Genomic DNA, 15,412 nt, shown 5'->3' with positions numbered 1-15,412 from the left:
TTTTCCAGCATTTGTATAATTCTCAATTGGTCTCCAATTTGATGTAGTCTGTATACATGTTGATATTTATGGAATTATAGGTTTTGTTGAAGATACCGTTCTGACTAATCAAGATAACAAAAATGAGCAAAAAGTAGTTATAGGCATTCTTTTGATTATATTTTTTTTATAAGAAACAAAGTACTTGTATTCAAAGAGAAGAGCCCAAAAAAAGGCAGCCTAAAGGTGGAGGGTAGAGGAAACCCTCCCCTGAACTCTATACAATCACTTGCTTTCCAATCTTGAATAAGCAAAAGAAGATTTTTGGATGGAGAGGAATTCTAGGATTTTTTAAGATAAGTCCTCTTTTGTCGATATGTTTTGTAATAGTCTACAGTTACACTCTTCTTGGTGGTGCTATAGGCACAAACTTTTGTAATTACAGCCTTTCTATGATTTTGCAAGATTGGATCAAAGGTTTCTTATAAAACAAAAGAATAAGCAAAAGAATGATTGTAATTACAAAAAACCTTCCTATGGGATAAAGCTCACCAAGAAGCAATATGCTATATATTCAAACAAAAAGAATAAATAAAGGTCGACTTATCTTCAAAAAGACGGCTGTTTCTTTCTTTCCAAATATGCCAGAGAAGCGCCCGAGCCACAAAGTTCCAAAGAACCGAGGCCTTACCCTTAAGTTTTACTCCACCAAAGCCTTCAGAAATAAAGTCCTCTATTTTGCTAGGAATACACAGAAAGATCCAAAAATGAAGCGATAACCCCGCAAGCTTTCGCTGCGAAAGAGCAATGCAAAAAGATATGATCCACCGATGCTTCATTTTTCATACACATACTGCACACAGGGGGAAAGAGCCCATAGAGGGAATTTCCTTTGGAGTTTGTCAGCAGTGTTCAGCCTTCTATAGAAGAGAGTCCAAAGGAAAATCCGAATTCAAGTGAGGGCAAAAATGCTGAGCTAGTTGAAACCCCCCAAGCATTCTTTTGATTATTATACTGCTTTATGTGCTTCTTCACTGTAAGGAAACCTTCCAAATAGTTTGTGCTGGTTCACATGCTTAGTTAAAAAAAAAATACACACATGACACAGACATACATGTATTAAGGAAACAAAGGAAATTTTCATTAGTTGAAGCAAAATACAGAGGAATGTTCAGTTGCTCTAGAGCGAAGGGGATTACAGATAAAGTTCTTCCAAGTTGGTTTAAGAAAAAACGAATTGAAGTTAGAAAAAAGTTATGCAAAGATTTCCCAAGGAGGCCTTAAAAACTTTGATATCCTATCGTTAACTTATTTTTTTGCCTCCAGAGAAGCACGTACTTGAAATTTTGGTGTACCTATATCACCAAATCTTTTTAGTTAGTAATTTTTGCCGTTGCTGAAACATCATCTACTTCTAAATAGATTTCATGCTACAGTTTCTTGGTTTTGAAACATACAAAAGGTTGGGTCAAACATCATAGCTTGTATCTAATTTTTCAGTTGGTGTATAAACAGTAGCTGCTACCTCCTTCTTGATCAACCTAAGAATTTCTGAGACCTGCAGAGACATTGAGAAAGATAACAGTTAAACATAAGGCAAGTTAATTTCGACGACCTAGAATAAAGAAAATAGACGTGGGGAACTATTACATCAAAATACTGCTGCAAAACTGGTGAATGATGATTCAGAATCAAGTATATCTTCTCAATCAAGCTAAGAAATATATCCACTTGATCCCCTAGAAGATCCACCTATAACCGAGATCAGATAGGAAATATGGGAAGACAATTAAAAGACAAAAATAAATTTGAACTTGGATGTTTTTTGAAGGTGTGGGAATATGCAATTAGGGAGAAACATCTATATTAGAAATTGAGAGTAGAACCTTCTTAAAGGATGAACAAACCACCACTCAACCCAAAAGCTTAAGCTGATGGGTTGGGTAAATTTAATTCATTTATATGGATTCTAACACCCCCCCTCACTTGTGGGCTTGGAAAACAACATCAAGACCCAACAAGTGGAAATCAAAATAAATGGGGAGGAAACGCAATGCAGGGGTTCGAACATAGGACCTCCCGCTCTGATACCATCTTAAGGATGAACAAACCACCACTCAACCCAAAAGCTTAAGCTGATGGGTTGGGTAAATTTAATTCATTTATATGGATTCTAACAAACCTCATTTTCAGCTTTTCTGAGATTTTGGCATCTACTGATGAAAGCCTTCTTATATAATGATTTCTTCTTTTGCAGAGAAGCCATGACTTGAGCAAGTGGATCCAAAGTATGCTTCATCTCTTCCAATCTGTCAGTGGTAAACATGGATTACATTTATTTCCTTTAAACAAAAAAATTTTCTCCAATTATTTGTTTGTGGAGTTGTGCTTGAGGAAGTAAATTTTCTTTAAGCTATTTGGTCTGAAAACAGGTGCAAGTGCAGTATGCTTCAGTTTTGTTTCTTTTTTTTTTGGCTCCGGAAGATCAAATGAAACTTTACCATAAAAAGGGGCTATGAGGTCAGTACCTCAGTACTATTGCTCCCAATTTCTTATTTGCCATCAGCTCGAAATTATAAAAAATATGTTGAAGCTCCAGAAGTTTTAGGCACTCAGAATCTGACTTGTTTAGCTGCACACCATGAACTTCTGATAACCAGAGCTTTCTATCTGGTACATTTTCTTGAACAGGAGAAATTAGACAATCTTTTTCTGGTTGACTAACTATAGTTTCTAAGCTAGATTTCAACTTTCGCAGAATTAACTTATTGTTATTAATCTGCTCCATAGTTTTCTCCAGCTTATTACTCAAAGAAGCGAGAATGCACTCAATGACTTTTGACTCTACAAAAGTAGTTTTACTTTCATCAAACCCACATTCAAAGACCACAAGTTTCAGATTACTATTATAATCCTTTATCTCAAAACTTGCACTGAGCACCAAATTTTCATCTACATCAATGCCTTCTGAAAGTAAATCTAGTTTTTGAACCAAACTTTCCAAGCTAGAAAATCCTTTATCTCGTCTTTTCCTAGATGGTGGCTTTTCTGCAGCATCACTGTCCTGAATTGGGACATCAGCTCTTTTATATCTGTTACGGACTTCTCTTTCTGCCTGAATAAGAACAGCATAACAAATTTCTTCCCTAATTGAATTTTCCAAGTTACATGCCTCTATTTTCTCCTCCCATTCCCTAACCATTTCCCTATAGAAAACTGAGCAGACATCTTCTTCAATTGTAATTCGGGAATCTGGACACTGATTGGCTTTGTAAGTGATACTTTTGATCGTCTCACCAAAGACGAACCAAGATACCTCTTCTTTAAGAAGGCTTTCGGTTGTATGTTCTCCTATGCTTTTCTGCCATTCGTTTAGCATTACTGCAAAAGGGATTCCATAAATTTCCGACCTTATTTCGCATTCTGAACATTGAGAAAGGTCATTGTCAGATGTCAAACCTTCCAAATATAGGTCTTCATCCTTCACATTCTCAGTTTTTCTTGCTACTCTCAAGTCATATGTCGAGCAATAACCTTTCATTGCCTCGTTTAAGACAACATAATATATATCATCTTTTACATGGGCTTCAATCTTGTAACTTTCCATGGTCTCATTATGTTGATCGAACACATCCTTAATGAAATTTGTGCATATACCATAATATATATTATCTTTTATGTGGGTATCAATCTTGTAACTTTCCATGGTCTCATTCTGCTGATCGAACACATTCTTAATGAAATCTCTGCATATACCATAATACATATCATCTTTTATGTGGGCTTCGATCTTGTAACTTTCCATGGTCTCATTCTGCTGATCGAACACATTTTTAATGAAATCTCTGCATATACCATAATAAATATCATCTTTTATGTGAGCATCGATCTTGTAATTTTCCATGGTCTCATTTTGGTGATCGAACACATTCTTAATGAAATCTCTGCATATATCATAATAGATATCATCTTTTATGTGAGCTTCAACCTTGTAACTTTCTATGGTCTCATTTTGTTGATCGAACACATCCCTAATGAAATCTCTGCATATACCATAATACATATCATCTTTTATGTGGGCTTCAATCTTGTAACTTTCCACGGTCTCATTCTGCTGATCAAATATATCCCTAATGAAATCGCTACATATACCATAATACATATCATCTTTTATGTGGGCTTCAATTTTGTAACTTTCTATGACCTCATTCTGCTGCTCGAACATATTCCTAAATAAATCTTTGTAGATATCATAATATATATCATCTTTTATGTGAGCTTCAATCTTGTAGCTTTCCACGGTCTCATTCTGCTGATCGAACACATCTCTAATGAAATCTCTGCATATACCGTAATACATATCATCTTTTATGTGGGCTTCAATCTTGTAACTTTCCATGGTCTCATTCTGCTGATCGAACATATTCCTAATGAAATCTCTGCATATACCATAATATATATAATCTTTTACGTGGGCTTCAATCTTGTAACTTTCCATTGTCTCATCTTGTTGATCGAACACATTCCTAATGAAATCTTTGCACGTACCATAATATAAATCATCTTTTATGTGTGCTTCAATCTTGTAACTTTCCATGATCTCATTTTGCTGATCGAACATATTCCTAATGAAATCTCGGCATATACCATAATATATATCATCTTTTATGTGGGCTTCAATCTTGTAACTTTCCATGGCCTCATTCTGCTGATCGAACACATCCCTAATGAAATCTCGGCAGATACCATAATATATATCATCTTTTATGTGGGCTTCAATCTTGTAACTTTCCATGGTCTCATTCTGCTGATCGAACACATCCCTGATGAAATCTCTGCATATACCATAATATATGTCATCTTTTATGTGGACTTCAATCTTGTAACTTTCCATGGCCTCATTCTGCTGATTGAACATATTCCTAATGAAATCTCTGCATATACCATCTGAAATCTGGATCTCCAATTCCCAACTCCTCAAATTATTGCCAAACCTTTCTATCAAACCTTTGAATATAGTGATATAAATCTCCTCCATCATTATGTTTTGAAATTCTTTCTCCTCTCTCTCTTGCATTAACATGCTTATTTGGTTTCGTATTTGTCCTGTGATTTCTTCATCCTGCAGTTTATGCATCTTGCCCCATACATCTGTCAAAGTATCAACATCTGATTTCTGCCTATCAGTTTCTGTAAATATTTGCTCCTTTCTCTCTAGAGGAATGTCTTCTTCATTAACATCTCCATGCTGGCCAAAAATTTTGTTAACCTTAGCATTCAAAATAATTATATTCTCTTGTTTTTCTAGTACTCTTTGTATCCTACTTTCCAGGCTTACAGGATTTCCCCCTCTCCTTGATGACAGGCCTAAAATTTCTTGCCTCAATCGAATCTGTTCTTCTGCTTCTGCACTCTTTTCCGAAATTACCGACTCGTGGTTCTCTATCATCTTAGCAACATCATGGCTTCCCTCATCTTCTAGCTCCTTTTCATTTATATTTATCCCATATTCTGCAGAATTCTTCTCTCTTTTTGGTGATCTTGACCCAAAATCCGAAATGTCGCATTCTTCTCCATCTTGGGGCTGCGTTTCATTTTGCCTAATGATGAGAGGCTTGAGATCCTCACACAAGCCTGTAACTTCATTCATTAAATCTGTCCAATGTTCATTCAACGAAACGGAAATTTGCTGCTTCTCTTTCCTTCTCACTTCTGCTTCTAAATCCTCTTGGGAATCTCTCACAAATCCCCTGAGATTTATAGATATTATGTCATTCTCAATACTAGATTTTATTTGCTGCTCTATTGGTCCCATCTCCGAATAGAAAATGGCACTCTGCATCTTTCCAAAAGCCATGTCCAGCGTTTCCTTCAACATATCAATGTCAGATCCCACCTCTTCAACTTTTACATCGTTCATACAGTGATTCCGTTTGTTCTCCTCAGGCTCATAATCATCAACCTCGAGTTTCTCTCTGATCTTCCAAACCTGTCGATCCACCGAATCTTTCAGCTCACAGAACTCTCCATCTCTATTGTCATCTTCGCCTGACTGATGGCTGAGATTGGAACTCCCTGCACTCCTTGTTCTTTCAATCTCAAGATCTTCTTGCGAAGAAACCAATTCTCTCTCCGTAATTTCCAAAGCCTGCCTTAACTTCGACTCGCTCTCAAATCGATCTCTCAACTCCCTATCCTTCTGTAGGATGGCGAGCTCTGATTCATAGAGGCGGCGTTGGAGGCGGTTTCTGATTTCGGCCAGCCCAGCAAGCACTTCTTCGTGGCCGCTCTCTGGATTGTGACTGTCGGTTTCTTCTTGAACGAACATGATACAGCCATCCAACTGCATTACTGACAACTCGTAAAACTTTGATATCTCATGTAGTCTCTCTAGTACCCCTTCTCTAGACTTGACTCTTCCGTGGGCTTTATCCATTGCGCGATGCACAATTGACATCATGGTTGAATCTACTATCGACACTCTAAATCTGCCATCAATCACCCCAAAAATTTCCTCCATGTTTCTTCTGAAAATTAAACCTCCGAAGAGAAAAGGGTAGTTTTTTACGTAGATTTGGATATCATTTTAGTGCAAGGAAAATTATCGTCATTTTTACGGTGTCAAATTCTAATAGCATTGAGTATGGATCTTAAGTCTTTTCTGTTGCCTTCCATGCAAGTATGGATTTCCATGGTCTCTTTGCTTAATACATTAAAAATAGGCGAATTTGAAGGATCATGATCCTTGAACTTGGGTTTAAAGGACCTAAAACACGTGCCTCACCCCTTTGTGAAATTGAGCAACCCGTATGCTATTTATAGTTTAGTTTCTACCCGGGCTATCTTCGATTGAGATCGATGGGAGAAATTTCGTGGTGTAGGCTTTTAGTTTATATTTTTCTTAATGCTATTTATCTTTTAATATTTTTTAAAAACAATTAAATATGTTTTCGTTTTTATTTGTTGTTTTTAAGAATGAAACAATGTTTTTGTTTTTTTTCTGGTTGTTTTTTAATCTTTGAGAATAGAAACAAAATGCATGTGTTGCTATTTGAAATGTTAACATTTAACAAAAATGAAAATTTGAGTTAGAAAATAAGTTTGTAGAGTTTAAAATATTTATTTACTTTGATTTCCATATTGACACTCTATTTATGTAGAAGTAATACGGCATTTTTGTTGACATTTTTGTTGAAAATAAGAGTCAATAACAAAAGTTAAAAACCTTTCAAAATATATATAATGTTGGCCAACTAGAACATAGTCATCTGAAGATTAGTGTTGTTGAACAAATATCATTGGTCCATTCAATAGCTCTATAATTCATTTGCTACATATTTTTCACATAATATCAGTGTTGAATTTTCTTTATTTTTGCCATTTAAACAATTTGGACTAACATATCAAATTGGGTGTTGGCTGAACATTAATGACATTTGTTCGTCAATGTTTCTTATCCTCCTCTTCCGGATGAGCTTGAAATAAATCTGTTACTTCCCTAGAGCTTCTAGTAGTCAATGTTAATATGGTCAACGGAGGTTCAAACTTTAAGAGGAGATTATGAAGAGTAAGAAATTGAGCTCCATAGTAATTGTAGTTGACAGCACCTGCCAATAAAAATATAGCAATTGTTATTCGCATGAATTGAAAAGCTTTAAAATATTGAATAAATCATGAATGATAGATTTTGAGAGAAAAAAGTCCAAGAGAGAAGTTATAGGGATGAAGTTTTAGAGATGGGAAATTATAGAGAGAGATAAGTTGGGAGGAAAGAAAAGTTTTATAGAGAAAAATATTAAAGGTTACAGAAATTTTAGAGAGGAAGGAAAAAAAGAAATTTTAATTAGCGAGAAGAAAATAGAGAAGCAGGGGATAGATAAATTATTTTATGTCTTAATCAATCGATTTATATTCAGATTAGTCGAAAAATTTAGGTGTTACCCAACTATTTAGTTTATTATTACTTTTTGGTTTTAGTTTAGTGAAATAATTGTTTGTTAATTCATCAAAAAGTTTATTTTTTTTATTTTTTGAATTGTATGCATGGTATTGAATAAATCTATCTAATACATCAATATGTTCATTGACTGGAGGAGAAAATCTTTAGTTTCGTTTTGTGTTATTTTCTTCTACTTGTCAAAAATTTAATACAAGAAGATTTCTAACATACTTTAATCAATTAGAGCTTCAATGGCTAATAAACCGTTTAATAACGTTTTTTCCGAACTATTTTGTTTTCTATTTTTTATTTTTTATTTTTAGTTTTTAAAAAAAGAATTTAGTTGATAATCAATTCAACCTCAAAATTTCTTTTTTTCCTAATGTTCAATATTTTATTTTTCCTTTCGACATATTTCTCTCTAATAACTTTTTTCACTAAAACTTTTTCCTACCAAAATTTCTCTCTAAAAAATTTACCTCTCTAAAATTCCATCTTTTACACTCTCATTTTTCTCTCTTTTAAGTATTTATTATTGCCTCAAAACATTTTAAAACATTTTTCTTTCTCAAATTTCGCTATAACTTTTATTTTTCTTTCTAACCTATTTTCTTCCAACGTATCTCCAATTTTTTTCTATCTAATTTTTTAAAAACAAAGAGACAAAAAAATGGTTAACACATATTTGGATTTTTTTCTTTTATAAAAAAAATTGCTATCAAACGGCCTTAAAATATTAGCATAGCACCTAATCATTTCTCGGATTATTACTCTTTTTTGTTGGCCTCTTCTGTTCATTTATTATCTTAAATATTTTAATTTGACTTCGTAGATGCGCAAGGCAAATAAAAGACTTGAATAGAGGGAAGAGAAGATAAGAGAGGAACAAACCACTGGTGCAACATGCTGCAGCAGTACCTCATTTCCAAAGCTTGCGTAACAGTTGACGAGAAGAACTCATTCCTAGAAACATTCTTCCTAAAAAAAAAAAAAAAAATCCCCATTCCTAGAGACCAGTGTAGGAGACTTAACTATGAGTAGAAAATGAAATAGCGAGAACGAGAGATGGAGGCTACAAAAGTCGAATTCAAAAGCCCAAAAAAGAAGGAATTTTTTTAAAGAGACGCGTTTCGAAGCGGATAATAAATGTGGATATTGTTTCTCTTGATCAGAGAGGTTTCGTCTACAAGTAAAAATTTTCACCATCAAAGGAATGAAGAGCTTTGTACAGGGCATTTGGCCAAATCCATATTTGCAAGTGTTTCAGAAGTAAAATACTTCCAGCTTGCAGACCCTTAATTCATTCCTTAATTCTCTTTATTTTTATGGCTTATAAATAACTTCTGTACACAATGATACCAGTCTATATATATTTCTAAAAAGTTGCGAAGACATTTGTTTCTGTTTTCATTAGCAATAAGAGTTGTGTTTGCCCTATGGCCAATACATTGATGTGAGCTTGAGCAAGTAAACCAAAAATATGAAAAGATCAAATTTACACTGAAGTCCCTTCTTATTGAACTTACGATAATATTGTAAGGCTAACTTTTTACTCCGTGACCTAATGTTTGTTCCCCATAGGGTTGTATTAATACCTTTCATATCCTATGAGCTTGTAATAGTTAATTCTTTTAATCTTGTAATTGTAATGTTCAATATTTGAATAAAAGTAAAACGTCCTTTTTGTTTTTGTCCATGCATTTTATCCATGTCTTACCATAGCATTTTTATTACTTAAGATTACTACTACTGTGTTAGAGAACTTTTTTCTTCATTTTTTTGATAACTAGGAGTTGGACTTTGCTCTCCTATGCCCAGAGACACACGGACCTGCCCAATGAACTTGAGACCTTTAAGCAAATATGATTTTTTAAGAAATTATTTTATCAGAATTACTTTGATAAAGAGTTATTCATGGTAAAACATTGAGTTTTTTTTGTACTATTTTTTAAAACCTAATTAGTGTTTTTGAATAATTAATATAAACTTAATAAACATTTCTAGAATTGAAAAATCACTAGAAATAAAATAATAGAACTTACCCACATAAAAACCAATAAAATCACAAAAAATGAAATAAGTGAGATGAAACACTTGTAGAAACAGATTAGTGAGAAAAAATTTTGTTGGAGAGAAACTAGCAAGAGAAAGTACATATGTAGAAAGAAGGTACGTAGTGAAAGAAAGTGCGTCATGAAAAATAAGTAAGAAAGATGTGTATAAAGAGAGATTAGTTAGAAAATGTGGGGTGGAGAGAAGTTAGGGAGAAAAAATGTATGACAGGAGGGAGATTAACGAAAAAGTGTAAAGAGATGTTAGCGAGCAAAGTGTAATTAAACAAAGTGTGTAATAAGAGATTAAGATTTAAGGGTGGAGAAAAAGCATCAACTTAATTGCTTATTTCAAAGATACTTTTCAAGTGTTTTAACATTAAGATAGGAAATATTTTGATCATTCGAAAACATTTTTGTCACAATCAGACATACTCTAAACATATCCAATATATACTCACAAGTTTTGTGTATTAGATTGCATACAAAAATTTAATTAAGAATTAACTTAAATAGTTTTACATTACACGAATATGATTTGATATTTATCTTATTTGATGACACAGTTAAATAGTTAATACAACCAACTTTGTCAGAGTTAGATGAATTTCATTTTTTTCCCTCTTTTGAGTTCAATGAATATGGGATAGGAGATAGAAGAGTGGGATGTTTCCAATTATCAAATTATATGGAACAAGACCTTGGATATATTCCAAAATACAAATATATCAATTAAAATTATCATTCTTTAAACTACTTTCAAGTTCTATTGAGTGTTTGGAAGATAGAGATAGGAATGGAAATGTTACACTGCTGTTTTTTGACACTTCCCCTAAAGAACACTTCATGATAAATCCAGAAAGATGGAGGAAATTTAAGATATGACAGTTTTATAACTTCCCTACAACTTTCATCGTTCACACGACAACAGGCTCTTTGCATAAACTTCCTTTTTCTTTTCTCAACTTTGATTCTTATTCATTAAAGCTATTTGGATGTTTTTTCCTTCTTCCAGTCCTCTTAGCTTTGAGTTGATTTCTTATTATATTAGCCTTCTGTATTTTGCTTCATCTAATGAACATTTCCTTTTTTTCCTTACAGAAAAAGCTAAGCAATTCCATCAGCACAAACTATTCATGGAAGGCTTGTAGTGAAAGAAAAAAAATTAAATCTAAAGAAGCACGGGGAGTAAGAGAGTAATAATAAAATCAGTGAGAAAATATCAAGCATAAAGAAACTTATTTTAGGAAAGTTATTCTGAGTAATATAGTTTAGAAAATTTTACAATCTACAGGAAATTAAGACAATTAAGACACAGTAAGATATCAAACCATTAAAGATAATGACTCTTAAACATTGACAAAATAAATACGAAAAATAGCATGCAGAAAACATAAAAACAAAAAACTATTTTAAGAAAATTATTTTGTATAAGATATTTTAGAGAATATTACAACCAGAGCTCTGCTAATGGCATGTAACAATCACTAAATGAACAAAACCAAAACTCAGATCACAATATGGATAGGCAGAAGCAATTCAATAATTTAATGAAATATGAGTCACAGTAGCATCTTTAACAAGACATTAGATTTTAGAAATCAAGAAATATCACAATTTATAATACATAAAAATAAAAGAAATTTGGAATAATGGAATTCAGAGTAGAATAAGTTCGTCAAACAGTTAATTTTAAAAAAATGATTCACAAGCTTAACTTCATAAAAAGTTACAAAAGCAAAATGGTGCAAAATCATTAAAGTACATACCGATTAAATATTGTTCAGTAGGCCATTCATTTCACGCATCAACATAACCACCGCTGACGCCAAATCGTCTTCAAAATTCTGAAAACAAAGAAAAAGGACCTGAAAGCACGTCGTGGAGTGACCTTAAATTTGAATTCATAATAACAAGACTGTGGAAACTCGTCCAAAATCTAAGAAAAAACGCATCGAGAGAAATTCTGTTAATCACCGAACCGTGCATAAAATAACAAATAAATCAATATATGAATCAAATCGATCAACTAAAACCTAATCTAATCAGATCGACGAATAAAAAAAAATTAATAATTAAGATTATGAGATTGAGCAATCACGATCTAGCTTAATAAACGATTTAGTTTCTTCTTCAACCAATCAAAATCGTAAAGAAATTAAGATTTATAGAACCTAAGAATCACGCTATTGATTGAAGAAACAATATCGTCGTGAAGGAGTTTAACTTGAACTCAGAATAACAAGGACTGCAGCAACTCGTCCGAAATGCAAATCTAAGATAAAATAGGATCGAGACATAGAACTGCAGATACAATACGAGATAAATCGATATATGAATAAAATCGATCAACTAACTCCTACTTTAATCCGATCGACAGACCAAAATACTTTTGATAATTAGGATTATGAGACTGAGAATCGCGATCATTAGTTCAGTAAACGATCTAGTTTCCTCTCCGACTAAACAGAATCGTAAGGATTGCGAGACCGAGCAATCGCGGGGATTGATTAAAGAGAAACAATACAATATCGTTTTCTTAAAGGAAAATCACCGAAACATACTTGCGTTTGCTTAGAACATCGCAAGCAACCAAAAACTTCGAACGAAAATATCATCGAACCTCTCGTCGGAGCGATTACGAGAACGCTCAACTTTCGCGCGCAATTTTCGTCAAGTAAAAATCCAGCTCTCTTCCAAATTCCAGCTTCCCACCTCTTTGCCTTTATATAGGGTACAGGGAGACCCTTACGGCTTGCATTTTATTTAGGGATGAGGAGAAAACCGTAAAATGAGTTTTGGTACTGCGTCTATTTCACGCGGATAAGTACAACGGCGGCGTTTACGGTCAATAGACTTAGGCCAGATGTTAAGAAATTAATGGGCTGATAGAAGCCCAATTATATTTTACATACAGAAGCTGAGCCCAAAGGCCATGTTATGTAGGCCCGGCCCAAATGTTTTTCCTGGTGTTCACACACATTCAATTCAGCCATTTCTTTTTTATAATTTATTTTTTAAAAATTGTATTGGCTGGCAAAATTATTCGTCATTTTTAAACGAATGTAACCCTCTTTTTTAATTCCCAAATATAGCAAAATATCATAATTATTATATTCGAATTCCAATTTTACATAGATCTCATTGTAATTTCCTTATTCGCATTTAGGTCATTCTTTATAGTCTTTCTTCTTCACGCTCTTTCTTATTTCCGTTCCTAATATCAACTTTCAAGTTCTTCTTTATTCACAATCGATTCTTCTTCATTTAATTTCTTCTTCTTTCGGGTCTTCAGTAGATCTCGCACAATTTTCCTTCGTTTAATTGATTCTTCTTCAACAAATATTCTTCTTTCTCGTTCGCGTTTGGCCTATTTCTTTCTAGTTTGCCATCTTTAGCAGATTCATGAAAGTTGAGATTCTTCTTCTGTGTTGGAATTCTGATTCACAATCTAAGGTTCAATTTTTCAAAATTTTAGAGTTTTAAAATATAGTTTATCACATCTATTTGTTGATCAATATAAACTTTAAATAAGTTGCACATTTTTTGTTGTGTTGGCCATAATCAAATGCAATAAAATATCCACCGGCTTCAATTTTTCATAAAATTTTGACCACAACTCTATGTTTTTTTGTTGGCTCCTTCTCCTCATCTTCCACTCTCTCTCTTCATTTTTTTTTTCTCTTCACCTTTGTACATACATACTGTGCCTATCTAAATCGATCTATTTGAAAAGGTCTCAAATCAAAACAATGATACTCAAATTAATGAACACATGATAAGTGAAGAAGGCGAAGAATTGAAACGCTAAAAATCATACAACCAAATTCTAATATATACTTGATATACCTATAATTCTGATTATTCTATCTTTGCCAAATATTTTTACATGTCCAAATTTAGTGTTTGGGAGAGTAACCACGTATGATCCATAAAGTGTATTTATATCATTAGTATATTATTAACTTAGTTAACCTTCAAAATAGTATATAGTATTTTAAATATTAAATGTTGAATGAACTCAAATGTTCTACTTTTTTTTAGGAGTTTTTTCAATTTAGTCCTTTTGTTTTAAAATTTTTCGAATTAGTCCTTTATTGTTGGCAAATGTTAAAATTGGTTGATGATAAATTACATGACATAAAGAAGACAATTTGAAATTTCTACCAATCCCTAAAAATTTGAAACATAAATTAGAAACTTTCTTCATGTTTCTTACTATAATTTTCATCATTAGTATCATCAACCAATTTTTACCTACTGTGAAAAATTTGAAAATCCTTTTTAGTACAACAAGTGGGTTGAGAATTTTAACTGATCACTTCAGGTTGACCCCTAAACTGAAAACTAATTAGACAAAATTTTAAAAAAAAATGATGTAATAAAACATATATTTTAGACTAAAAACACCTATTTAAGGGTTGTTTGGACACAAGGACCAAAAGACAGCCGGCTAAGCCCGGCAAATTTTGATTCCCCAGTGAAGTTCTCAAGACTAAGTTGTATCCAATGGGATTGAGAATTATGTTATTGCACAAATAAAAGAAACCAAACAAGACCAACCAATTAAAATAAGGCCATGCAAAAACTTTGTCGTTAACATTCAAACTTACATTAATTTCTTCACGCGATAATATCAAATATAGACATACAAAACGAGACGAGCATAAAACAAAGCCTTTTTTTTACAGCTACGTCTAAGAGTATTGTATATATATTGTGCACTCTCTGACTTTTCATTGTACATTGGCTCATGGCAAAAAGGGTTGGAATTTATCTTTGCATTCTTATTTTTGTGTTTCTTGATGTTACAAATTTGACCATCTCCCAATTTGTATCTCCTCCTCCATCACCCCTATCAAATGTAACCGGTAGTCCACCACCGCGGCCACCGTCGAACGGGACTGATAGTCCTCCTCCGCCACCGCCGTCGAATGGCACCGATAGTCCACCTCTATCGCCCGATGTTATTCCACCTCCGCCACCGCCGTTGAACGGGACCGATGCTCCACCTCCACCACCCCTGTTGAATGGGACCGATGCTCCACCTCCGCCACCCCCCTTGAACGGAACCGATGCTCCGCCTCCGCCACCGCCATCCAACGGAACCGATAGTCCTCCTCCGCCACCCCCATCGAACGGAACTAATGCTCCACCTCCGCCACCCCCGTCCAACGGGACCGACACTCCACCTCCGCCACCGTCGTCCAACGGGACTGACACTCCACCTCCGCCACCGCCATCCAACGGGACCGATGCTCCACCTCCGCCACCCCCATCCAACGGAACCGATAGTCCTCCTCCGCCACCTCCATCGAACGGAACCAATGCTCCACCTCCGCCACCCCCGTCCAACGGGACCGACACTCCACCTCCGCCACCCCCGTCCAACGGCACCGATGCTCCGCCTCCGCCACCCCCATCCAATGGAACCGATGCTCCA

The 15,412-nt window shown here is 34.3% G+C and overlaps 1 protein-coding gene across 1 annotated transcript; it reads right to left on the bottom strand.

Annotated features, from left to right (window-relative positions):
- Positions 1-1,447: 1,447 nt before the first annotated feature.
- Positions 1,448-12,750, bottom strand: LOC111010071 (WPP domain associated protein). Its single transcript, XM_088117479.1, has 7 exons — positions 12,534-12,750; positions 8,810-11,816; positions 2,504-7,586; positions 2,369-2,454; positions 2,162-2,288; positions 1,630-1,731; positions 1,448-1,537 (listed from the first exon to the last, which is right to left on the bottom strand). The coding sequence occupies exons 3-7, from the start codon at positions 6,497-6,499 to the stop codon at positions 1,448-1,450; spliced, it is 4,401 nt and encodes a 1,466-aa protein (XP_087973605.1). The 5' UTR covers positions 6,500-7,586; positions 8,810-11,816; positions 12,534-12,750.
- Positions 12,751-15,412: the final 2,662 nt, after the last annotated feature.

Source organism: Momordica charantia (assembly GCF_013281855.1).
Source record: "Momordica charantia cultivar OHB3-1 chromosome 9 unlocalized genomic scaffold, Mcharantia_2.0 BLBB01000009.1, whole genome shotgun sequence".
In the NCBI taxonomy this organism is placed as follows: domain Eukaryota; kingdom Viridiplantae; phylum Streptophyta; class Magnoliopsida; order Cucurbitales; family Cucurbitaceae; genus Momordica; species Momordica charantia.
Note: the sequence above shows the minus strand (reverse complement) of the source record. Positions and strands in the feature narration are given on the sequence as shown.

Excerpts from the sequence above, each read along its gene's own strand:
- LOC111010071 (XM_088117479.1), bottom strand. The coding sequence starts at position 6,499 with ATGGAGGAAATTTTTGGGGTGATTGATGGCAGATTTAGAGTGTCGATA. Across the intron at positions 2,455-2,503 it reads GAGCAATAGTACTGAGGTAC|CCAAAAAAAAAAGAAACAAA; the intron begins TGACCTCATAGC and ends GATCTTCCGGAG. Across the intron at positions 1,538-1,629 it reads TTTTGCAGCAGTATTTTGAT|GTCTCAGAAATTCTTAGGTT; the intron begins GTAATAGTTCCC and ends ATGTCTCTGCAG.